Below are 25,809 nucleotides of genomic sequence, written 5' to 3'. Positions count from 1 at the left end.
GATTTAATGATGTAAGACAAAGTATTTTAGGCTGCTATGAATTAGATATGAATTCAAAAGAAGGAATAGTTTATTTTACACCAGATTTCTTACTACCAACCTCGACCTTTCATAAAAAGATAAAACTAGGAATAAAGAGTAGAGGATACAATATGAAAAAGGGAGAAAAAAATTTATTAGTTTGCACAGGATTTTTAGGCTTAGCAGTTTCAAAAAGTAATACCCACTATAGACTTACAAATGATCAAATAGTTAAGTTATTAGGCGCAAAAGGAATAAAGGCATTACCAGCTAAAAAATTTAATTCTGAAGATAATGCAACATTAGATTGGAAATTAGGAGACTTTCTAGGACAAAAGAGATTAGCCCCACAAGATAATTTATTATATCAGACAGTAGATGGAAATTATGCGATAAGATTTATTCAGTATACCTATGTAGTACCAGAAAAGTCTGAAGATAATGAATTTAGCAGTATAGATAGGGAAGAAAATCAAGATAATCGTAGTAAAATAAATCAGTTTTATGTAACGACAGAGGAAAAAACTATGTCACAAAATAAGATATATAATATAGATGAGATAAATTTAGAAAAATTTACCCTAGAAGACATGAATAAAATATTAGATGCTAGATATTATGAATACTTAGCCAGAGGAGATACCCATGACGAAGCAGTGTCATTTTTTGATCAAGAATTTCATACAGAATATGTAGATGATATCATAGAAGATAATATACATCCTAGCAAAATATTTAGAATACCAGAACAATCTAACCTAGAAGATACTTTTTATATGAATACAGAAAGCACATGAACTAATAACCCCCAACCAACTGTAGAAGATCCCATAGAACCAATGCATTATGCAGTAGGAGGAAGAAGACCATTAGCCAGTTCAGGATGTAGTCATGCAGATCCAAATAAAAGCTATGAGTTTCATGGAAAGCGTAGGCAACTAGATATGAGTATACAATTACAGCAAGTCAATAATCAAGAAACCCTTTTAGATTTAGCCAAATTCGACCCTCAGATATGACAGGAAGTAATAGAAAGATGGGAAAAAGATGCAGTAAAAGCATGGATGACCAGTCCCTATGAATCAACTGATATGTGGGAATATATGGAGACACTTCTAGGAGATTCAGCTTATAATATTTATTTAACTTTCAAAGGAAAATATGAAGAAACAATTAAACAGCTCAAAGAATTAGGTAATAACCCGTGGAATTTTACCAATTTTATTAAAGAAATACTTATAGGATATGATCCTTCTAGAGGAAATGATTCTGCTCAAAGCGTAGCATTAACTGAGCTAGACCAAATAACGTTTGGAAGTTGGAAACATATTGTACCTTTTAGTAAAGAATACTTAGCCATAGCAGCAAGAACTGGAAAAAGTTTTGATGAAGAAATAGAAAATAAATATTTTAGAAAATTACCTGGAGAACTAGGAAGAGAAATAGAAAATAATTGGTCAGTTTATTATGCAAGTTTACCAGCAAAAATAGCCACAGGAGAAATAAAAATAAGAGGAACTTTATGAATAGGACCTAGAATAGTTTTTACATTTTATAAACTCAGAGAAAAATGTATAGAAGTTAAAATACAGAAAGATTTGAAAAAATAAAGTTACGGCTTTTGTAGCAGTGTAATATATACTCCTCAGCAATATGAAGATAAATATAATAGGAAAAAATACAAAAAATATGGAAAATATAAAAAAGAAAAATATTTGAAGAAAAAATATAGAAAACCAAGGAAAAAACAAAAATTCATTAGAAAAAGTAGAACTTTTAATAGGACAAATTATAAGAGATTACCTAAAGAAAAAAAAGATAAAAGAAAACAAAAATATGTTAGAAAACCCAACAGTAAAAAATGCAATTGTTTTATATGTGGAGAACCCAATCATTTTGCAAAAAACTGCCCAAAACGACAAAGGCCTAATACTAATAAACAAATAAAAAGACTTCATATTTTAGAAGATTTAGAAGAAGATATAGTTAGTATAAATAGCGATGATTCAGAAGTCTATAGCATAGTCAGTGATTATGAATATCAAATAGAAGCCATAAGTTCAGATAGTAATTCAGAAAGTGATACAGATATAGATAATCTTTTAGGACAACTCAACCAGAAAGTAGGACTAACTCCTTCCCAAGATACTTTCTTTATGATGGAATGTAATGCAGATACTGAATGTCAGTATAATTTTCAAATAGGACTAGGATTTGATACCACTAGATGCAGCTATTGTAATTGGTTTCCAGCCAGAGATAAGAGAGCACAATGTTTATTTATGCAGTATAACCTATTGTATAGTCTGTCTTGAAAATTTAAACATGACACATAAGATAACATTAGGAAATACCAGAGAAGATCATAGTCTAGAAAGCAGAGAATTACATTTAACAATTAGAGATTTAGAATTACAAGTAAGGGAACTCAAGTTACAAATACACGAGATAGAAACTAAGACTAGTTTTGACATAGAATGTTTAAAACTAGAAAATAGACAGCTTAAACAGCAGTTAGAACAATTTCACAATAAGTACCCTTTAAAAGACAAACTGATTCAAGAACATATGAATTCATTAGAATTAGTCAACCTAATTGATTCTCAACCCTTTAGTCAATACTCTCAAGCGCAACCAGATAATACATATTTACCATTTAATTACCCAGTTATACCCAAACCAAATTTAGTTGAGATCTCTTGTGTAATCAAATTTGTAGAAAAGACCCTTAGTATAGATGCCATGATAGATACAGGAGCCAGTAAATCACATATTGAACAAGAAGTAGTTCCACCAGGATGGAGCACAACTTTAACAACCCCAGCTTTAGTTAGTATAGCCGATGGCACTAAACAGACATACACACATTGCATCAATGGAGCACAGATTAGTTTTCATCATATAGGTTTTCAAGATCAGCATATAGAATGGTTCCCTTTACCTCAAGTTTGGATTGGAAATACCCGACAGAATCATCCTTTCATCTTAGGACTTAATTTCATACTCAGTTTACAGGGCGACATGTTTTTTAGCCAAAACAACATTCAGTGTGTTTGGTTTGAGTTTTCTGGATTAAGTTTTTTGAAAATTGATTTTTTTGATTTTCGTGTTTTTTTATTTTTAGTGAATATTTTTTAAATTTTAAACACTTTTTTTTACTTTTTTATATGCACTTTACTTAGATGTATCTAAAAAGTAAAAAAATTATGAAAAAATATTTTAAAAAATTAATAAATACATAAAAATACAAAAAATGTACTGAATTCTTGTATTTTTTTTTTGTAGTTTTGGTATTTAGTGAATTTTTAAAAGATTTTTTTACAATTTTTTTACTTTTTAGGTGTATTTATGTTAGGTGTGTCTAAAAAGTAAAAAAATTGCGTAAAATATTAAAAAAAATTCAGTAAAAACAAAAAAATACGAAAAATAAGAAAGTAGAATTTTCTGAAAAGTGTTTTTTGAAAAGTGGAAACAAACAAGGTGATTAATTTCTTCAAGCGAACTGTACCTACACCCACAACATATGCCCTTAGTACCATCGCTCATTCATTAGAGTTGCGTGCAAAGCGTGGTGGTATCCTAGGAGTAGATTCAATCCCCGCTAGTTTTTTATTTCCTAGTAGAAATATTTTTCCCGAACTAGCCCAAAATATATACCTGATGAGATAACAAATACTTTTTTAGAAAATTTAGACATAGAAAATTATGAAAATCTAGAAGATTTTGAAGAAAAAAGAAACTATTGGAATTTAGAAGATTTTTAGCAAACAATTAACCTAGAATTAATTTTTGCAAAAATAAGAAAATTAAAGAAAAAACCAGTGTACAGAAGAACAAAAAATGATCTAGATGAAATTATAAGATTAGCTGAAACAACAGAAATTTTAGGAGAACAGCCAAAAGAAATAAAATTTTAGCTAACTTAGATACCAAAATAAAACACAACCCACACAATCGCAATTTTTATTTATTTGTAATTGATTCAAGAAGAAAAGAAAAAAAAATAAAAAAGTAAAAATTACGTCTTCAATTTAGGCCAAGTTTGGAAAGACTAAATAAGTGCACTTTTTGACTTTTTATGAAATATGAGTTGGATTTGGGTTGGGTTTGAAGTGATGTGTTAGAGAGGTGATGTGACTTAAATAAGATGATGTGACTTAAATAAGATAGTAACTTTTTGACTTTTTAAATTTTTTGGAGGATGCTAAACTTGGCCTTAGAGATCATGAAAATCTCTAACTTTGGGTCCCAAGAATTTTTGGTGAGCGTGTATAAGGTTGCGTATAGTTGTAAGCGTCTGCATAGAATCACCCCTTTTCCTGTCCTCCTAGCTGTGACTTACACTGGAAGACTAGACTTTTTAAAGTCTTTGCCTCTTTGTGTTTTACAAACAAAAAGCTGTCTCTCTTGTTTCCCATTGTTTTTCCAGGCAATGAGTGTTCTCACCCTGGTAAGCTAGCATTGTCTTCTTGAGTTGAAAAACTTGAAAGAGTTAGGCTCTCCTCCCTCACATGGCTGAACATCCTTGGCCTTTCCCCCTCCCTCAAAAACCCTAGCTACCCCTCTTTCCCCTTTCTCCATTGTTGGTCTCCCTAAGCTTGTATACACTCTCTTTACACTTCTAGACAGATCCCAATGCCCCTCTTGGTGCTTCTGGGATCTAAAAGTGACCATTTGAAGAACAAGGAGCTCTCTTGAAGTCTAGTTCACTTGGAAGACTTGTCAATTTTTTTTGGGGGGTAAAACTCATTCCGTTCATCTCATCTCTTTAATTTTGTGGTAAAAAGTAGTGAACTGTAGGATTTTCTAATATATTTGTAAACATGTTTAGGGTGTTCTTAATTTTAATAGCATTTTGTTATTGTGTAAGAGAATTCTTGGATGAGGAATTTTATGATGTTCCTTGTATGTGCTTTATTTTCAATATTAGGTAATTTCAAAAATCATGAAAATGGGATGTTTGATGCTACTACTTGTTAGATGCCATGCCTAGGATGTTTTATTTTGAAAGTCTATGAAAAATGGAGCACTTGAAATTAATTTATCTTGAATGGCATGTTAGAGCATGGTTATCATAATCATGATGCATATCATAAGATCTTACAATTGTATAACCCCAGTTGGGCCAAACAATCGGGATCACATTAGGATCTTAAATTGTAGAATCGTACCACGATCCTGATTCTACTACAATACCATATCTACAAGTTTTTTTTTTTTTTTTTTCCTTCTTATATATGTATATCTATATAAAAAATTTGACCATAAAGCATCTCCTCTAATAAATTTTAGCATAGAAGATGCCTTATATCAAATTATCATTTTTCTTTAATGATTTTGAAATTATTTTACATACATTATCATTATAGATAAATTTTTATTTCATTTTGCATTGAAATTAGAATCTTACGATTCTCGATCTAATTCTACGATCCGATCCAGGACTCCTTCCCAAAGATCCCACATAGGATCCCGATTTCAACAATCTTGTGTTAGATGGTTGTTAAAATCGAGATCGATCTTAGGATCGGTGAGAGAATCTTGTGAATCGGATTGTAGGGTCGGATAGAAGATCTTAAGTCGTACTTCTTATTAAAAATAAGGTAAAAATGCAAATAGGGATGATACATACTAAAAATAAGGTGAAAAATCACAATTCTACACTATCCCACACTATCCTACTTGCGATCCTACTATAACACCAATTTGGATTGTTTTGACAATTTAGGATTGTATGATCCTATGATTTGGATTGTAATTTTGATAACATTGATGTAAATTGAAATTTTTGGAGAATTAGGTGCAGTCTATGATGATAGGCATCTAATTTATTCAGCTATGCAAGCCCAACAGAGGAAAATAACTTGAAGTGAGTACATATTTTTCATCTTCTTTGTCACAAATAAAAACTCATTCATACCCACAATTTTTTGTAACAAATTTATGCACAAAACTTCTCTTCCCTAACTGTCCTGAATTCTTGCTGCACCATCACACTGTGTAGCAACGTAACAGTGGTATCAGAGCATTGAAGATCTTACAAAACAAAACAGCTAAGGTTTAGGTTCAAAGAATGGCAGCAAGTTCCAGCATTACAACCTTCAAATTTTCGTCAGCCGTACTACCGATTTTTGATGGAGAAAATTATGATTTTTGGAGCACTCTAATGAGAACCTTTTTCATCTCAGAAGATCTGTGGGATTTGGTTGAAAATAGCTACGAAAGCCCTCAAAGCCAAGAAGAATATTCAGCATGGTCGGAGGCAAGGAAGGAGAAGTTGAAAGAACATAAGATGAAAGATGCCAAAGCCTTGTACTACATTCAACAAGCAATCACGAAAACAATTGCTCCAAGGATAATGGCTGCAACAAAATCTAAAGAAGCATGGGAGATTTTGAAGAATGAGTTTCAAGGATCGGAGAATCAGTTATTGGAGCAATCTTTTCAAACAAAGATGAATATGTCAGAGAATAAGGATGGAGGAAACAAGAAACAAAATCAAGGCAATCAATTTCAGAGAGGCCAATCTAATAGTGGCCACGAAAGAGGAAGGGGAGGAAAAAGTCATACTCAATGGCCTGCAAGAGGTATATCACAATCTGAATCTCGCTGTAAATTTTGCAAGAATACTAATCATGGAAGCATGGACTGCCATTTCCAAAAATGCACAAGATGCAAGAATCCTAACCATCTTGAAAAAGATTGTTGGTTTCGTATAAAGGACGGAGCTAACTTTTCAGAAAAGCGTGAATTTTCAAACCAACAGTTCTATCCTTACATCAACACTCAACAAGAAGCACAAGACACGTGGTATATTGACAGCAGATGCAGCAACCATATGATGGGAAACAAGAGCAGCTTTGTTAGATTGGATGAAGGAGAAAAATCCAAAGTAGAGCTTGGAGATGGGAAGATTCAGAACATTGAAGGAAAGGGCACCATTGCTGTGCAAACAAAGGGAGGTAATACCAAGCTAATATATGACTTTTTTTTTGTTCAGAGTCTAACTTAAAATCTATTACTTGAGGCCAATTGATACAAAAAAGGATATTTGGTGAAATTTGATGAAGATGAATGCACTATACTTGATAGGAAGAATAATATGAAATTGTTCGAATAAATATGGCCACTAATAAAGTGGTTACTCTCACAACGCTAGTAAAGGCAAGCTATGCCTTAAAGGCTGAAGACATGGATCAATCTATGATATAGCATTTGAGGTATGGTCTTTTGTCACACTTATCTACAAACCAACCCAACACCCCTATATGTATATGCAAAAATTACTTGCACGCTTTCTCACAAACAATCTCTCCCTAACCTTATATACCATTAATCAAATAATACTCACCCTTCATTTTTATCGCATATTTTTCCTTAATTTGACTCTTTTGTATATTAATTTGTAGAGTATAATTTTGAATAACATTATGCATTGATTAGTTTGTTGGTTTTGTGTTGGGATTTGGAACAAATAATAAATTTTTTGGTTGAAATTCAAAAATAATTTTTTTCGTTGAACTTCAAAAAAAAAAAAAAAAAAAAAAAAAAAAGATAAATGAAGGTTGTATGCTCACCAATATTATTTTTCATTTTGTATTTATAATCCATTCAACTTGTTCGAACCATTGGTTTGAAATCGCCGAAATATTCGAGCAACTTGCTAGTTTTGGACGTGGTTGGCTGGTAGCAGATTAAAAAATTCTCAATTCAGTTGATATTTTTCCCCAAAATCAATCGTGCACACCCCTGCTCCAAAGTTACGTCATCACGTAAAGTTTCACGTGATTGCGCCTTTTTGGGCGTTGGCACAATGCCAGGGGAGGTTCTATTCCCACATCCTATTTTTTTGTTAGTTGACATCATTGTTCAATTCACACACAATTTTGGTTTTTTATTTTTTGTTCAGTTCACACCACTTAATCCCCATAATATCCTCATCTTCAACCTTCAAACCCTAACCTAACCTAACCCTCTCACCTCCTCCCCTGTTGCTCTCCATTACTCCTACCAGTGGTGTGGGGTGGCAGTTGGGGTTTTGTAGTGGCAAGGGGTGGCAGTTGGCGATGGTGGGGTCGGGAGGGAAGGTGTGTATCTTTTGTCATTAATGGTAATTTTTTTGGTGGGGCAAAATTTTAATTAAAAAAAAATGGTGTGAACTGAGAAAAATGATGGTGTGTAGAAGCTCCTCAATGTGAAGGACCACCAAATGACGTCTCTAACAACAAACATTTCTATTAAGGAAGTTTCTTGGAAGGTACAAAGATGCTATTTGCAAGGCATTCACTTAGCCGTCGAACAATCTTAAACCCACTTGGATGGAATTAATACGAATGGCTTAATATGCATAATGAATCCTGGATAATCCAAATCCAAATGCCACTCAAGCCAAGCTTATCTATTTCTTAGTATATATGAAGCTGTTCTATTATGAATTTTTTTAATAAAATATTTTTATTTTTGAACTTAAACTAATTTGGTACTCCATTTTTTAATCAAATTTTAGGAGACCATATTGCCAACTTTGCATAACTTTACTAAGGCAATACTTGTCTAGCCAAACTTACAGAATTTGTAGTTGTTATGTATATGTTAGGATCTTGCTATAATATATTTCATGGTGAACTTTGTTAGAATTAGGAAATAGTGATATTATAATTATAGTAGTGTGTATGAAATCTGTGATTATGTCAATCACAGATTTAATGTCTCTTTTTTATTTTTTTTATCTTCGTTTCCTATTTTGTTCGTCTCCTATTTTGTAATATTGTTTCATTATAAACACAAGGCTCTACCTCATTTATGGGTAAGCCAAAACAATTCTTTTCATCCTTTTTGGTATCAGAACCAGTGTTATTAAAGGCGATTGGCACATCAAGGTGCTAAGGTCTCCTGGTGCCTAGGCTCAAGGTGTAGGTGAGGCGCAGGCTTCACCGAAGTGAGGCGCACCTTATGCGGGAAAAAAAATATAATTTAATATAAGTAAATAATTTAGGGTTCAACATAAATAAAATAAAATGTTAAATATTTAGTGTTTTTTGGAGATAGAAATTAGGGCTAATTTTTCTTCTATCATTGATTTGGAATTGAATGCCCAATGTATTGGCATCTGTAATAAAAGTAGGGATCTTTTGTAGCTGTACCATATTAAATCAATGGTCAGATTTTAAACAAAACCAATTAAAGCATCAATAAAAAAAAGCCCTCAAGACGCAAGCCTTGGGCTGGTTAGGCGCCTTATCACAATCATAATACGATGGGACTTGAAGTTGTTGAGGCGTGCCTTATTGAAGTTGCCTAGCCTAGAACATTACAAGGCGCAAACCTTGGGTCTGGATGGGACTTGGGCCTTAGGCGCACCTTTAATGACCTTGATTAGAGCCAAAGCACATAAACCTTATACCACCCCCTCCTTCCTATCGACCCCTGTTCTTCATTGCCCAACAGTTTCTTCATCTTCTTTCTTCTTCCTCCAGCAGCCAATAGACCTCCTTTCCCCTCTAGACCTCTCGACAGCCTAACCCACTACTCCTAGACACCCGAAACCACTTACCCACCCTCCTATATCCCTCGGCAGGATCGTATTACACCTGCCGGGGGGCCTTGTTGCTGCCGACCATGTCTCATCCTGGCCTAGAATACTTCGACATCCTCTTTAGGGTGGTCTGAACCCTTTCTCTCTCTTTTCCAGGTTGTTGTGCTAATACTTTAAGCATTTTTTTGGACTTTTTTTTGCCTTTTCTTTTTGTGGGCTACCCAGGTTTATTCGGTAGCATTTAGCTGTTGAGTTTTTTCTGGCTTTTCTGTTTGTTTACTCGGACTGTATTGCTGTATTGTTGTCTATTTCATCCCTCATCATCTCCCTATGGATAACTCATCTTATACCATTCCTATTGAAGTATCTATTGCGGTCTCCACCAAACCTGTGCCTATTCCAAGTACTGACTTTTCTCTTTTCTATCACACTCTTATTCATTGTATTATGAGTGTGGTGTTGAATGGGAAAAATTTTGTTGCTTGGAGCCGTCCCCTTAAACTCTATCTTGGGACAAGGGAAAGGCTCATTGGCTTTTATCTACAATTACCCCGCCAGTTGCGACAAACCCTATACATGCTCAGTGGAATATCGATAACTGCACTATATTGGGATGGATGTTCAATTCCATGGAAGATCGGATTTATCATATGTTCCTTTATTGCAATATAGTTTTGAGTTTGTGGCAGGCATTGTCATAGATGTACGTTCATGCTCACAATGATGCACGTATCTTTGAGCTTTACCAGGATAGCCTGGGCCTCTCAGTCCTCTCTTGGCCTTTCTGTAGCTGAATTCTTTGGATATCTTCAGGCTCGTTGGGAGGAACTTGTTCAATATGAGCCTTTGACTGACCTTCCACTAGAAGCTGCCTCCCTTGTGTCCAAGAGGTTTGCCCGATAGCACACTTATCAGTTTCTCGTGGGTTTAAACTCTAAATTTGAATCTCTTTGAATTCAAATTCTAAACACATCACCCATGCCATCTCTTTATGAGGCTTTTGCCATTATTGATAGTGATGAGCATCACCGGCAATTGGTTCAGCCTAATGTTCCTTCAGTCCCTCCAGTTTTAGCAGTTCAGATGGCTCTTGCTGCGAGTTCTGGTTGTCAGAGTTCCATCGGTTCTGTTACTTGTCATCATTGTGGTGTTCCTAGATATGTCAAAGCCCGTTGCTTCAAACTTTATCTTGAGTTGAGGCAATGCCCTTTCTGTCCTCGTGGTCTTGCTCCATGTGGTTCTGGCTCTGCTCGCACTACTGCGTTTGTGGAAGTTACTTTTGCTTCTGAGCCTCCTAATGTCCCTAATCTACAGCAGTTACAGACTCAGATTGGTCAGCTTTAGGCTCAACTTGGGTCCCTCACCATTGGTTCTCTTGGTCCATCATCCTCTACTGTCACCTCTGTTACAGGTACTTCTATTGCTTTCCATGTTTGGTCTGCTAGTCCTTCATGGATTTTGGGGCTAATGATATAGCGACCCCGGTCTTTTCTCTTTAGATTATTGTATCCGGACTTAGGTTCCGTGGATCCTGTCATTACTTATTGGTTGTTGTTGTCCTTTAATCTCTTAGTATTTGAATTATAGGTTGTGTTGGACGGGTCTGTTACAGGTTGGTTGATTGTTGATGCCAATAGGTGATGCCCAGATTTTGGCCTTCACGCTCGAGCGGAGGTTTTAACGCTCGAGCGGGCCCTTCGTTGTTGCTTCTCCGCTCGAGCGGGAGTTTTAACGCTCGAGCGGGATTTTCCATTTCCCAGTATTTTGCTCTGCAGTTCTTCCGCTCGAGCGGTAGTTTTTACGCTCGAGCGTGATCCCTTGTTTTTGCTCCTCCGCTCGAGCGGGGAGTTTGACGCTCGAGCGGGTGCAGCGCCTGCAAAACTTCTGTGAGGGTGCAATCGACGCTCGAGCGGCTTTCTTCACGCTCGAGCATGATTCTGTGTCTTACGCTCGAGCGGGGCTTTCTACGCTCGAGCGTAGAGTCGACTACATCAGTCCGTGATTTCACTTTTCTGATCACTTTTTGACCTACCTTTTCATCTCTTAACTTTTAAAAACCGCCCCTTGAGAGTCTCTCTCTCTACTCTTACCTTCTCTCCAAGATTTGATCTATTTTCGGTGGTCTTCTACCCTAGTTCCTTTGGAAGAAAGGTAGAGCTTCACGAGATCTTTCTTTTAATCTGAAAAAGAGAGGATTTGGAGCACTTTGGATTTTGGGTCATCATCTCCATCTTCTCTATTTTTAGTTGTGATCTTCAAGGTAGGGATTTCCTACTCTATTCTATAAGCTTTGTTCTAAGTTTTGGTATTTTAAGATGTTGAGGTCACTTAGATAATTTTGGGAAAAACCCTAGTTGTATTAATTAATTAATTTGTAAAATTAATTTAAGGGAATTGGGGAATTTGGTTAAATTCATGAAATTGATGAATTCATAGATTAAATGGTGTAGTTGGATGATTTAAATCACTCACCTATTAAATTGTTGACATATTTATTTCCAGTCTAGAAATAACTGTTTTGGGCTATCGGTGGAGGATAGTCGTGATTGTTGTAGACATTGCATGTGGATTAGGAATAACTGAAACTAATCACATTGGTTAAGTCATTAATTTTGACTATTGATTTAATACTGAAAATACGTGTATTGATTGAGCATTGCATTTGCATATTGTGTGGGAGGAGATAGGGGATGTACTCCACGGTTTAGGGGAAGATAGGGGATGGACCTCTAAACCGGATTTTTGTTTGGGAGGAGATAGGGGATGGACTCCATTAGCACCATTTTTATGTGTGCTTATTATATTGAAGTGTTTTTACATGATTATTGATACAGCACTAAAATGTGTATCAAATGGGAAGTATGAAGTGTTTTGATATGAGCATGAGTCTCATTTGTTTTGTTGATATTGGAAGTAATGCGACTATGATATATAATTCACTGTTGTACGTTTGGCCAGGTTCTGAGCCATGTTGATAATAATGGAAAGTGAAATGTGTCTTAGACATTAGTGTCATGAGACTGTTTAATAATAAAATTGATTATCTTGATTAACCATCTATTGAATGCTATAGCTTTATTCAATGCTTATATTTGGTTTAGTATTTTTCTACTGGGCTGTGGCTCACCCTTTATGGGAACATCATTTTCAGGTTCAGGTGATAAGCTACCTCCACGGACATAGCCTGGAAGGATTTGATGTTTGGGATTTTGAAGACTTGTCTTTAGTTATATGTTTTATTTTGTTATTTTTTTTGGGATTTCATGTAAACATTCAAGCCTAGGGCTTAACTTGTAAATGAGTTAGTACTCATCTTTTTTTGTGTCCAAGTGTTAGCTTGGAAAGATGTAAGCCCTTAGGGCATTTATTTTGATGTTGCAGGACGTTACAAGTAATGTCTGTCAATAAGAATACTCTGATGACTAACTCAAATGATTCGTTTTCTTTTATAAATGCATGTTGATGTTATGGTTATTATGGGTTTATTTTGAGGGCGTTACAACTTGGTATCAGAGCGTACCGGGTTTGAATACTTTGGGTACGTGGGAAGTGATTAGTATCACAATGGGTTCGTCTCGTTTGATAGAGACTTAGTGTAATGTTATATGCTTACGTGATAACATGTTTATGTGACTATGTGGGTATGGAATGTAGTTTCTAGGATGGTGATTTGACCTTTGAGTTTCTAGTAGTCTTGTTGGAAAGGCACTTGATCACTGCTGCTTCCAACCGGAACTATAGTAACGCATTGGGACTATCATTATCCGGAAATGAAATTCGTAGGTGCTTATGTGATTATGTGCTTACGTGGAATGAATTATTGTTGTCCATTGTATTAGGACGCGAGTGTTTAGTTTTGGCACATTTATTAATGTGCTAATGTCTTTGTTTCCTTTATTAGGATGTCAGGACGAGGACGAGGACGCGGTAGGCGTGGTAGGCCGGGTAGGCAGGAGGTGCCTGTGCCACAGGAGATTCCGATAGTTCAGGAGGGAATTGGCCAGGCCAATGTGGCCGAGCCAGTAGGCCAGCAGGCTTTGGGCGCTTTAGCTCGAGAGATAGCGGGGGCATTCAGGGAGTCAGTAGGCATTCTCAGAGCTGAGAATCAAGCTCAGGCTGGTATTGCGGATGCAGGACCTTCCTTTCTGAAGAGGGAGTTCTTCCGGTCCAATCCGGATGAATTTTTGGGTGATCCTAAAGAGCCGCTTAAGGCAGATGAATGGCTCGAACAGACAACGAAGACGTTTGAGATGCTGGGCATCGAAGACGAGGGGTTGAAAGTGACCTTGGCATCTTTCCAGTTGAAGGGGGATGCGGGTCAGTGGTGGAAGTTTACTAAGGGGCGTATAGGAGGTACGTGGGAGGCTTTTGTGAATGCTTTCCAGGAGAAGTTTTTATCTCCGGCAGTTAGGGAGAAGCTGCGAGATCAGTTTTGTCAGCTTAAGCAGTCGAGTTCTTCTGTGGCCGAGTTTGAGGCTGCATTTACTAGCTTGTCCAGGTTTGCACCTGAGTTAGTGGCGTCTGAGGAACGCCGCTGTATTGAGTTTGAGAAGAAGTTGAGGCGTGGCCTCAAGCTGAGAGTTGGGGGAACTATGATTCGGGATTATGGGCGCATGGTTGATGCTGCAGCCCATATGGAGATCATGATGCAAGAAGAGGAGGAAGGGCAGAAGGGCTCCAAGAGGAGTCAGGATAGTCAGAGTGATGGTAGGAGACAGAAGGGTTTTAATCCCCAGCAGTCTCATGGTAGCTTTTCGAGATCGACTTTTCCTGTACCGAGTGCTAGTTCGGGGAAAGGCAGTCAGGGAGACATTACCTGTTTCAAGTGTGGCCAGTTGGGCCACAAGTCTCCAGTTTGTCCTCAGAGGGGAGGAGTTCAGAGAGCAGCATCTTCTTCGGCTCGATCTCAGAGCCAGAGTCAGGGTAGAGGTCAGCCACTCTCGTGTTATCAGTGTGGTCAGCCAGGGCATATGAAGAGGTATTGCCCCCAGTTGGGTGGCACACCTGGTACATCTGGTTTGAGGCAGATTCAGGGTCAGCAGCCAGCTCAGTCGGGCCAGGCCTCGAGGGCTAATCAGGGGGCTTCATCGTCTCAGTCGGTGCAACAATCTTATGCTCCTAGGGGTGAGCAGGTTGATCAGAGGTCATCTGGGCGCGTGTATGCTGTTACCGCGCAGGATCTTGTACCGGCTCCATCTGTTGTGAGAGGTACTTTCTTGTTTTGCAACTCGGTTGCTAATGTTTTGATTGATACGGGTGCATCTCATTCCTTTGTGTCTGCTGCATTTGCATCTGTTTTGGAGTTGGAGTTAGCACAGTTAGCACCTCCTATTTGTGTAGTGTCGCCTCTTGGGGGTGAATTGATTTTGAAACACGGTGTTAGGGGTTGTGATATAGAGGTTGATTACCATAGAATCCCATTTTCCTTTGTAGTTATGCCTATGAGAGGTTTCGATGTTATTTTGGGTATGGACTGGTTATCGTCATACCGGGCAGTTATTGATTGCTACCGCCAGAGAGTCACTTGTTGTACCGTGAATGGTGAGTGTTTTCATTTTCTGGGGGACCGTGTTGGTAGTGTTATGCCACCGGGGTATGTTCCGCGAGGACGGAGTGAGCTTAGTGGTCTACTTGCTAACCTTTCGATTAGTGAGGACGGTGAGACTCAGATTGTGTTGCCAAGGGTGGTGTGTGAGTACTCGGAGGTTTTTCCCGAGGATCTTGTTGGTTTGCCACCGCATCGAGAGATTGAATTCTCTATTGACTTAGTGCCCGGCACGACGCCGATTTCTATGGCACCTTATCGTTTTGCTCCAGCTGAGTTAGTTGAGTTGAAGATCCAACTCCAGGAGTTACTAGACAAGGGTTTTATACGTCCTAGTGTTTCGCCTTGGGGAGCACCGGCCCTCTTTGTTAAAAAGAAAGGTGGTGCTTTGAGACTTTGCATAGATTATCGGAAATTGAATCGGGCTACGGTTAAGAATAAGTACCCTATGCCCCGTATAGATGATCTGTTCGATCAGTTGAAAGGTTCCCGTTGTTTCTCGAAGATAGACTTGAGATCAGGTTATCATCAGTTGAGAGTCAGGGAGGAGGATATTCCAAAGACGGCATTCCGTACGCGGTATGGCCACTATGAGTTTTTGGTGATGCCATTTGGGCTCACCAATGCACCGGCAGTATTTATGGATTTGATGAACCGGATATTCCGGGAATTTCTAGATCGTTTTGTAGTCGTCTTCGTGGACGACATCCTTATCTATTCACCTTCAGAGGAAGAGCACGAGGAACACTTGAGGGTGGTGCTTGATTTACTTAGAGCCCATCAGCTTTATGCTAAGTTTGGGAAGTGTGAGTTCTGGCTAGAGGAGGTGAAGTTCTTAGGCCATGTAGTTTCTAGGGAAGGGGTGTCTGTTGATACATCCAAGACAGAGGCAGTGCAAGATTGGGTACAGCCTAAGAGTGTGTTTGAGATCCGCAGTTTTCTGGGATTAGCTGGGTATTATCGCCGGTTTGTAAAAGATTTCTCCAGATTAGCTTCGCCTTTGACTAGATTGACTCGGAAGGGAGTCAAATTTGCTTGGAGCGAGACTTGTGAAAAGTCGTTCCAGGAGTTGAAAGTTAGACTGACCACTGCTCCAGTCTTGATTATTCCGGAGAGAGGGTTGGGTTATGCAGTCTATTGTGACGCCTCACGAGAGGGTCTTGGTTGTGTGTTGATGCAAGAGGGGAAAGTGGTTGCCTATGGCTCACGTCAGTTGAAAGTTCACGAGAAGAATTACCCTACGCATGATTTAGAGTTAGCAGCTGTGATATTTGCCTTGAAGGTTTGGAGGCATTATCTTTATGGTGAGAGATTTGAGGTATTCTCGGATCATAAGAGTCTGAAATATTTGTTTACACAGAAAGACTTGAACTTGAGGCAGAGGAGGTGGATGGAGTTCATAGAGGATTATGACTTTGAATTGCATTATCATCCGGGAAAGGCCAATGTGGTGGCCGACGCCCTTAGCAGGAAACCTGTTGGTGACATAGCTAGTGTAGCCATTCGAGAGTGGGAGATGTTAGGTGCACTTGGAGAGTTTGATTTGCTTTTGGGCGAATCCGTTGAGGCTGCGGCCTTGTTTTCTGTTGTTGCACAACCTACACTTGTGACTCGAGTGTTAGAGGCTCAGAGGGGCGACCTTGAGATAGAATCCCTCCGTGAGAAGATTTCTGGTGGGAAGGTTGAGAAAGGTTTGACGGTGTATCCCGACCTGAGTGTGAGATACCGAGACCGTCTATTTGTGCCGGAGTCTCATCGAGAGGAGGTACTCCGAGAGTTTCATCATTCACGCCTTGCGGTGCATCCGGGAGGTACTAAGATGTATCGGGATTTGGGTCGCCAGTTTTGGTGGCGGGGTATGAAGAGAGATGTGGCAGCTTTCGTATCTAAGTGCCTTACTTGTCAGCAAGTGAAGGCTGAACATCAGAGGCCAGCGGGTTTGTTGCAACCCTTGCCTATTGCTGAGTGGAAGTGGGAACACGTCACTATGGACTTCGTTGTGGGTCTTCCAAGAACTCAGCGGGGTAGTGATGCTATTTGGGTGGTTGTAGACCGGTTAACTAAGTCGGCGCATTTTATTCCTATGCGCGTGAGAGATACGGTAGATCATCTTGCCGACTTGTATATTCGGGACATAGTGAGATTGCACGGAGTTCCAGTGACGATCGTCTCGGATAGAGATCCTCGTTTTACTGCCAGATTATGGCAGAGCTTGCAGAGTGCCTTAGGCACTAAGTTGACCTTTAGCACAGCTTATCATCCTCAGACTGATGGGCAGTCCGAGCGTACTATTCAGATCCTTGAAGATATGCTTCGGGGTTGTGTTCTTGACTTTAGCGGGTCATGGGAGAGGCACTTGCCATTAGTGGAGTTTGCCTACAACAACAGCTTCCAATCTAGTATCGGTATGGCACCGTTTGAGGCCTTATACGGCCGACCGTGTAGGTCTCCTGTTTGTTGGGCCGAGGTGGGTGATGCACCTCTGTTGGGTTCGGAGTTAGTGAGGGAAACGACGGAGAAGGTTGAGCTTATCCGTAAGAGGCTTGTTACAGCCCAGAGTCGTCAGAAATCTTATGCCGACCGTAGGAGGAGACCTTTGGTGTTCGAGGTGAGTGATCATGTCTTTTTGAAGATATCACCAAGACGGGGATTGATGAGGTTTGGGAAGAGCGGGAAGTTGTCCCCTCGATTCATTGGTCCTTTTGAGATCCTTGAGAGGATTGGCGAGACTGCTTATCGTTTAGCTTTGCCGCCGCAGTTGTCCGGAGTACATGACGTGTTTCATGTGAGTATGCTTCGGAAGTATGAGCCGGATCCATCACATGTATTGGATTGGACCGATTTAGTAGTTGATGAGGATGTCTCGTATGAGGAGAGACCGGTTAGGGTCTTGGATAAGCGGGATCAAGTCTTGCGAGGCAAGGCCATTCCTTTGGTGAAAGTTTTGTGGAAACATCACGGGGTGGAGGAAGCCACATGGGAACGTGAGTTGGAAGTCCGCGAGAAATATCCGGACATGTTTATTGATTTGTAATATTGTCGAACTTTAAAGCTTTTTATATATGTCTTAAGCTGTACAACATTTAGAATGTTTTGGTTAATGGAAATATTTTGGAACTTGCCTCGAAATGGAAGTTTAATGGAACATTGTATATATTGAATATATTGAAAATTGTTGAAATTGAAAGAAAATTGCATAGTGTTAATGCAGGTTGAGATATATGTTTGTTTTGCATATTGTGGCATGCCTCTTAGTTGAGAGATGGAATGGCCGGTGTTGGGTCAAGTTGTTTATTATTGAGTTGACATATTGTTGGAATTTGAGAAAACTTGTTTTTAAAACCTTGTGCTTAATTTCGGGGACGAAATTCTTTTAAGGGGGGGAGGTTATAGCGACCCCGGTCTTTTCTCTTTAGATTATTGTATCCGGACTTAGGTTCCGTGGATCCTGTCATTACTTATTGGTTGTTGTTGTCCTTTAATCTCTTAGTATTTGAATTATAGGTTGTGTTGGACGGGTCTGTTACAGGTTGGTTGATTGTTGATGCCAATAGGTGATGCCCAGATTTTGGCCTTCACGCTCGAGCGGAGGTTTTAACGCTCGAGCGGGCCCTTCGTTGTTGCTTCTCCGCTCGAGCGGGAGTTTTAACGCTCGAGCGGGATTTTCCATTTCCCAGTATTTTGCTCTGCAGTTCTTCCGCTCGAGCGGTAGTTTTTACGCTCGAGCGTGATCCCTTGTTTTTGCTCCTCCGCTCGAGCGGGGAGTTTGACGCTCGAGCGGGTGCAGCGCCTGCAAAACTTCTGTGAGGGTGCAATCGACGCTCGAGCGGCTTTCTTCACGCTCGAGCATGATTCTGTGTCTTACGCTCGAGCGGGGCTTTCTACGCTCGAGCGTAGAGTCGACTACATCAGTCCGTGATTTCACTTTTCTGATCACTTTTTGACCTACCTTTTCATCTCTTAACTTTTAAAAACCGCCCCTTGAGAGTCTCTCTCTCTACTCTTACCTTCTCTCCAAGATTTGATCTATTTTCGGTGGTCTTCTACCCTAGTTCCTTTGGAAGAAAGGTAGAGCTTCACGAGATCTTTCTTTTAATCTGAAAAAGAGAGGATTTGGAGCACTTTGGATTTTGGGTCATCATCTCCATCTTCTCTATTTTTAGTTGTGATCTTCAAGGTAGGGATTTCCTACTCTATTCTATAAGCTTTGTTCTAAGTTTTGGTATTTTAAGATGTTGAGGTCACTTAGATAATTTTGGGAAAAACCCTAGTTGTATTAATTAATTAATTTGTAAAATTAATTTAAGGGAATTGGGGAATTTGGTTAAATTCATGAAATTGATGAATTCATAGATTAAATGGTGTAGTTGGATGATTTAAATCACTCACCTATTAAATTGTTGACATATTTATTTCCAGTCTAGAAATAACTGTTTTGGGCTATCGGTGGAGGATAGTCGTGATTGTTGTAGACATTGCATGTGGATTAGGAATAACTGAAACTAATCACATTGGTTAAGTCATTAATTTTGACTATTGATTTAATACTGAAAATACGTGTATTGATTGAGCATTGCATTTGCATATTGTGTGGGAGGAGATAGGGGATGTACTCCACGGTTTAGGGGAAGATAGGGGATGGACCTCTAAACCGGATTTTTGTTTGGGAGGAGATAGGGGATGGACTCCATTAGCACCATTTTTATGTGTGCTTATTATATTGAAGTGTTTTTACATGATTATTGATACAGCACTAAAATGTGTATCAAATGGGAAGTATGAAGTGTTTTGATATGAGCATGAGTCTCATTTGTTTTGTTGATATTGGAAGTAATGCGACTATGATATATAATTCACTGTTGTACGTTTGGCCAGGTTCTGAGCCATGTTGATAATAATGGAAAGTGAAATGTGTCTTAGACATTAGTGTCATGAGACTGTTTAATAATAAAATTGATTATCTTGATTAACCATCTATTGAATGCTATAGCTTTATTCAATGCTTATATTTGGTTTAGTATTTTTCTACTGGGCTGTGGCTCACCCTTTATGGGAACATCATTTTCAGGTTCAGGTGATAAGCTACCTCCACGGACATAGCCTGGAAGGATTTGATGTTTGGGATTTTGAAGACTTGTCTTTAGTTATATGTTTTATTTTGTTATTTTTTTTGGGATTTCATGTAAACATTCAAGCCTAGGGCTTAACTTGTAAATGAGTTAGTACTCATCTTTTTTTGTGTCCAAGTGTTAGCTTGGAAAGATGTAAGCCCTTAGGGCATTTATTTTGATGTTGCAGGACGTTACAAGTAATGTCTGTCAATAAGAATACTCTGATGACTAACTCAAATGATTCGTTTTCTTTTATAAATGCATGTTGATGTTATGGTTATTATGGGTTTATTTTGAGGGCGTTACAAATGATCATATGATTGGTGAGTTTTCTTTTCTTTTCTTTCCTTTCCTGAACCCACCATTGTTGCCCAATCTGTGTCTTGCTGATGGTTCTTGCTCTTTTGTCCAACATAAGTGTTGTGTCTTTATTCCCTGATATCAATTTATCTTCTATGTTGCATGTTCCCAAGTTTGCTTATAATCTCTTATCTATTAGTCGTCTTGCCAAAACCTTTAACTACGTTATCATCTTCTTACCTTCTTCGTGTCTTTTACAAGACCTGAATTCGAAGAGCGACGGGCTATACTACTTTGGGGATCCATCAGACAAGCCTTCTTTGACTTTAGCCAGTTTTCAGGCATCTGTTTTGCCTCCTATATCTTGTGTTTTTTCTGTTCAAACTTTAGAGTTATGGCACACCCGTATGGGTCATGTTAACTTTCAATATTTATGTTAACTTTTCCTTTTATTAAATAAAGCTTGTAAGGATTCTAAATTTCATTGTGTTACTTGTGAATTGTCTAAACATATCTGTACTAGTTATATGCCACATGACACGGGCCCCTAGTGCTTTTGATCTTATGCCTTCTGATGTTTGGGGTCTCTCTCCTGTTCTTGCTTTTTTGGGTCATCGTTATTATGCGACTTTTATTGATGATCATACTAGATGCTCTTGGGTCTATTTACTTCACTGCAAGTCTGTGTGTTTCCCATTTTCGTTCAGTTTTTGCAAATGGTTAAGACACAATTTCGTATAGTTGTTAGGAACATCCGCTCTGATAATGGTGGGGAATACATCTCCAACAAGTTTCATTTCCACCTTAATCGAATGGTTATTCTTCAACAACTTACATGTTCTTGGACCCCTAAACAAAATGGTGTAGCTGAACTTAAAAACCGTCATATCATGTCTGTTGTACGTTGTCTTCTTCGTGGTATGCATGTGCCCAAGTCTTATTGGCACATAGCTATTCTTACTGCTGTCTATCTCATTAATAGAACTCCTAGTTGTGTGTTGCATGGCCTTACCCTATTCCATATTCTTATGCCTAATACTACCCTTTTTCCTTTTTTACCTCGTGTTTTTGGGTGTACATGTTTTGTTCAGGACTGGTGTCTCACTTGCACTAAGTTATATGACTAGTTTGTTCGTTGTATTTTTTTGGGGGTATTTTTCCATGTCTAAAGGATATAGATGTTTTGATCTCGTGTCTCGTCACTTTCACCGCATTTTGGATGTTAAATTTTGTGAGAATCTTCTTTTTTTAGGCCAAGTTTGGCAACCTCAATATAATTCATCTTTTTATCTTTTTATTTTTTTTCCATTACATCACCTCTCTACTTTTCTGTACATCTTTTCGTAAAAAGACAAAAAGTGCACTTATTTAGGTCATCCCAAACAACCCCTTATACTCCGAGTGTCCGCCCCGTGGCCATTTTGACAAGATTGCGGATGAGGTTTCTTCCTTTCTCATCTTCCACCTTCGCCTCCTTCCCCCATTGCAGGTATACTCTCGTTGCCCTTATCCTCAGCCCCCTCCTGCCACCTCTCTGAATCTTAGGTCAGGTAATTCTTCCCCTTTACATACATCTCCTTCCCTTCCTCTTCGTAATCCTCCTTGGGATTGACATCCCTTCGACAGTCGGGTATCTGTGTAGTACTGATCATCCCATTTCCCAGTATTTCTCCTATGACAAGGTTTCAGACTCGTATCATTCTTTCCTTGGCAAGCTTGAGTCCGAGTCTATTCCTCGGTCTGTGTCAGTGTCCCTTCAGAATCTAAAATGGGTAGCGGCCATGCAGACTGAAATGGCAGCTTTAGAACAGAATCATACTTGGGATTTGGTTCTTTTACCTTCTAGCAAGAGTACCGTGGGTTGCAAATGGGTCTTTGCTATTAACTATTTGCTATTAAGTACCTACCTAATGGCTTCGTTGACTGTTATAAGGCCCGCTTAGTGGCCAAGGGCTTCACTTAAGTTCCTGGCAAGGATTTTGGTGCTACCTTTGTCCCAGTTGCCAAGCTTACATCCAAGTTTTTACAAAGCGGTTTACGTAATGGTTATGGTGGTTATCGCCACCTGTTACGGCCGCTTTTGCAGTGTGATTGAGATTCACAGGTGTGTCGGCCGTAGTAGCTGTAATGGCCTGTTACGCACCATTACGTAACGGTTCCGAACTGCTTCTTTCGAAAAAACACAAAAAAATAAAGCTGAAAATAGGAGAGGAGGGATAGAGAGAAGAAAGAAGATAAAGAGAGAAGATGGAGGAGCAAGAGATAGAGAGAAGAGGGAAGATGAAGAATATGTTATTGATTTGTTGAAGCTGTAAAACCTACGCTATTCTATTCAGCTGCTATTACTCAACCATTTTGTTTTTGTGTCTATCTATATATTGTTTGAAAATAATAATAATAATAATAATAATAATAATAATAAGTGTGGTCATTTTCTATTTGGTTTGGTTAAAATATGTATATATATATATATTTAGAATCTTATTTATTCTCTTACTTTTTGTCATTGTTTATCTTATATATAATAGTTAGTGATTGATTTTTTATATAATATAAAGTCATTAATTATTAAAATAAAATGTAAAAAACTTAGTTTATAGTGATTTAAAAATATGAAATATATTGAATCATACTTAAAAATTTACAAAAATTGATCAATATTTATTTTAAACCCAATAAATATGATTATGGAAAAAAAATATGCGTATCAGTAAATTTTTTTCAAATTGTGCGAAAAATAAAAAAATTCACAGTTCCGGTTACCGCAACCATTATGCTACGGCCTTTACACCCTGCAACCGCAACCGCGCCACCGCTACCGTTATAGCGATCGCAACCGCTTTTCAGAACCTTGCTTACATTTGTTCGTCTACTCATCTCCCTTGCAACATCCCATTCTTGGCCCCTTTATCAGCTTGATATCAAGAATGCCTTTCTACATGAGGATCTTCTTGAGATGATTTATATGGCCCCTCTTCCTGGTTTTCAAGCTGAGGGGGAGTATTCGGAGAAAGTATGTCGACTGTGCAAGTCTTTGTATGGCTTGAAGCAGTCTCTACGAGCTTGGTTTGGTCGTTTCAGCTTAGTCATCATCTCCATGGGTTTTGTTCAGTGCCATTCAGATCATATGTGCTTTATCTGTCATAATTCTGCTCAGTGTATAGTTTTGTTGGTTTATGTGGATGATATCATTCTTATCGGTGATGACTTTTTAGGCATTGATCAAGTAAAACGGGATTTGGGGGACACCTTTGATATAAAGGATTTGGGGAACCTCAAGTATTTTCTAGGGATTGAAGTGGCTCGCTCATGGCAGGGGATTTTCTTATCTCAAAGGAAGTACACTCTTGACTTACTTAAGGATACTAGTATGTTGGGGTGTAAACCTGCTTCTACTCCTATGGATCCCAATGTCAAGCTCACATCAGAGTCTGGCGAATTACTAGAGAAACCAGGCATGTATCGGCGTCTTGTTGGGCGTCTCATCTATCTGACCATTACTAGACCTGACTTGACATTTGCAGTTACTGTGGTTAGCCAATTCATGCATGCACCTCGTGCAAAATATCTTGATACTGTTCATCACATCTTGAGATATTTGAAGACCTCTCTTGGCTTGGGATTGTTTTTCACAATTGATCCTCAATTTGGACTCTTCTATTTTACTGATGCTGACTATGAAAGATCTAGAACGGATAGGCGTTCTAATTCTAGCTTATGTACTTTCTATGGTGATCATCTTATATCATGAAAAAGTAAGAAGCAAGCAATTGTTTCTAGGTCTTCTGCAGAAGCTGAGTATAAGGCTATGACAAAAGACACTCGTGAGATTCTATGGCTACGTTCTATTTTGGCAGAGTTGGGATTTGAGGAGACTGCTTCTGCGTCTTTGTTTTGTCATAATAAGTCTGCTATTATGCTGTCTTCTGATTCCGCCCTGCATGAGCATACTAAGGGTTGGTTTGTGATGTTCTAAAAAAGTGCACTTTTTGACTTATTGGCTTATATGGGTTGGGTTTGGGTTGGGTTTGATGTGATGTGTTAGAGAGGTGATGTGATTTAAATAAGATGATGTGACTTAAATAGGATAGTGACTTTTTGACTTTTTGTATTATTTAGTAGATGCCAAACTTGGCCTAAGTATATAGAGGTTGATATACATTTCATTTGAGAGAAGGCTCGGATTGGTATTGTGAGACCATCCTTTGTCTCTTCTTCTGAGCAGTTAGCAAATATGTTTACCAAGTCTATAGGCCCAACATTACTCCAGTCGTCTATCGGCAAGCTGCGTTTATTGAATATCTTCACACTAGCTTGAAGGGGAGTGTTGGAATTATGAAATATTAATTATAATTATTGTAGTGTTGGAATTAGGAAATAGTGATATTGTAATTGTGGTAGTGTGTATAAAATCTATGATTATGTCAATCACAGATTTAATGCTTTTTTAATCTTCGTTTCATATTTTGTTCGTTTCCTATTTTGTAATATTGTTTTATTATAAATGTGAGGCTCTACCTCATTCATAGGTAAGCCAAAACAATTATTTTCATCCTCTTAACTTAATTATATTTGGTTTTGTATCTTTAAAACAGCCATGGAAGCTTCAACTTCTTCTGAGGTTGACTTTCAGATTCCAGCCAATTCCCGCATACCACTTTCCGTTCCATCTGGGGATGAAGTCGAATCAGCCATCTCAAGGTTTACAAGGTAAGTTAGTAGAAAAATATTGGGTTGGGAACTATTCTTATGTGGGTTTTATTTATTTGGGTGGTTTTTTTTTTTTTTTTTGATAAATAAATTTATTTGTGTAGTTTTATGTTTACAACTTATCTATGAAAGGCAAAAGAATATTCATCAATGTTCTTTCTCTACTTATTAATCCACGTGTCGTGCTCAGTGTTTCATTTTTATCCCATGTTTGGATAAAGAGGGTTGTGTAGCTTGAAAATCCCTGTTTATCCCTCACTAGCATGAAGCTTAATATGAATACGTGAATAAGTGCTAGGGCATTCCCTATAAGTAGGGCTACAAATGAAGCAAATAGTTCATGAATAGCTCGAGCTTGGGTCATTTAAAGCTCTTTTGAATATGGCTCGGTTGCTAAATGAATGAGTTCAAACAAAATTTTTCAGTTCATTTATTAACCAAGTTGAGCTCAAGTAGACCAAAGGTTGCCTCGTGTAGGCTCATTAACACAAATGTTTTATAAATTAATATTCATTTTTAATAATATATTTTCATTTATTTAATTTATTTTGGTATTTATGTTTGGATTTTTTGCATATTTAAATATT

The 25,809-nt window shown here is 38.3% G+C and overlaps 1 protein-coding gene across 3 annotated transcripts in view; it reads left to right on the top strand.

Annotated features, from left to right (window-relative positions):
* The first annotated feature begins 4,304 nt into the window (after positions 1–4,304).
* LOC114304214 (uncharacterized) overlaps positions 4,305–25,809 on the top strand; it is a 32,453-nt gene continuing 10,948 nt past the window's right edge. For 2 of the 3 annotated variants that reach the window (XM_082916523.1, XM_082916521.1), the window contains exons 1-4: positions 4,305–4,760; positions 5,822–5,890; positions 6,026–6,983; positions 25,108–25,222. In XM_082916523.1, the coding sequence (XP_082772649.1) occupies positions 6,095–6,983; positions 25,108–25,222 (1,004 nt within the window). In that variant the 5' untranslated portion in view covers positions 4,305–4,760; positions 5,822–5,890; positions 6,026–6,094. The remainder of the gene's footprint in view (positions 4,761–5,821; positions 5,891–6,025; positions 6,984–25,107; positions 25,223–25,809) is intronic. The other variant, XM_082916522.1, reaches the window with a different exon arrangement.

Source organism: Camellia sinensis, chromosome 2 (genome assembly GCF_055761805.1).
Source record: "Camellia sinensis isolate YWXY chromosome 2, ASM5576180v1, whole genome shotgun sequence".
NCBI classification, from domain to species: Eukaryota; Viridiplantae; Streptophyta; class Magnoliopsida; order Ericales; family Theaceae; genus Camellia; species Camellia sinensis.
The sequence above is the reverse complement of the archived record's forward strand: the minus strand, read 5'-3'. Positions and strand labels throughout refer to the sequence as shown.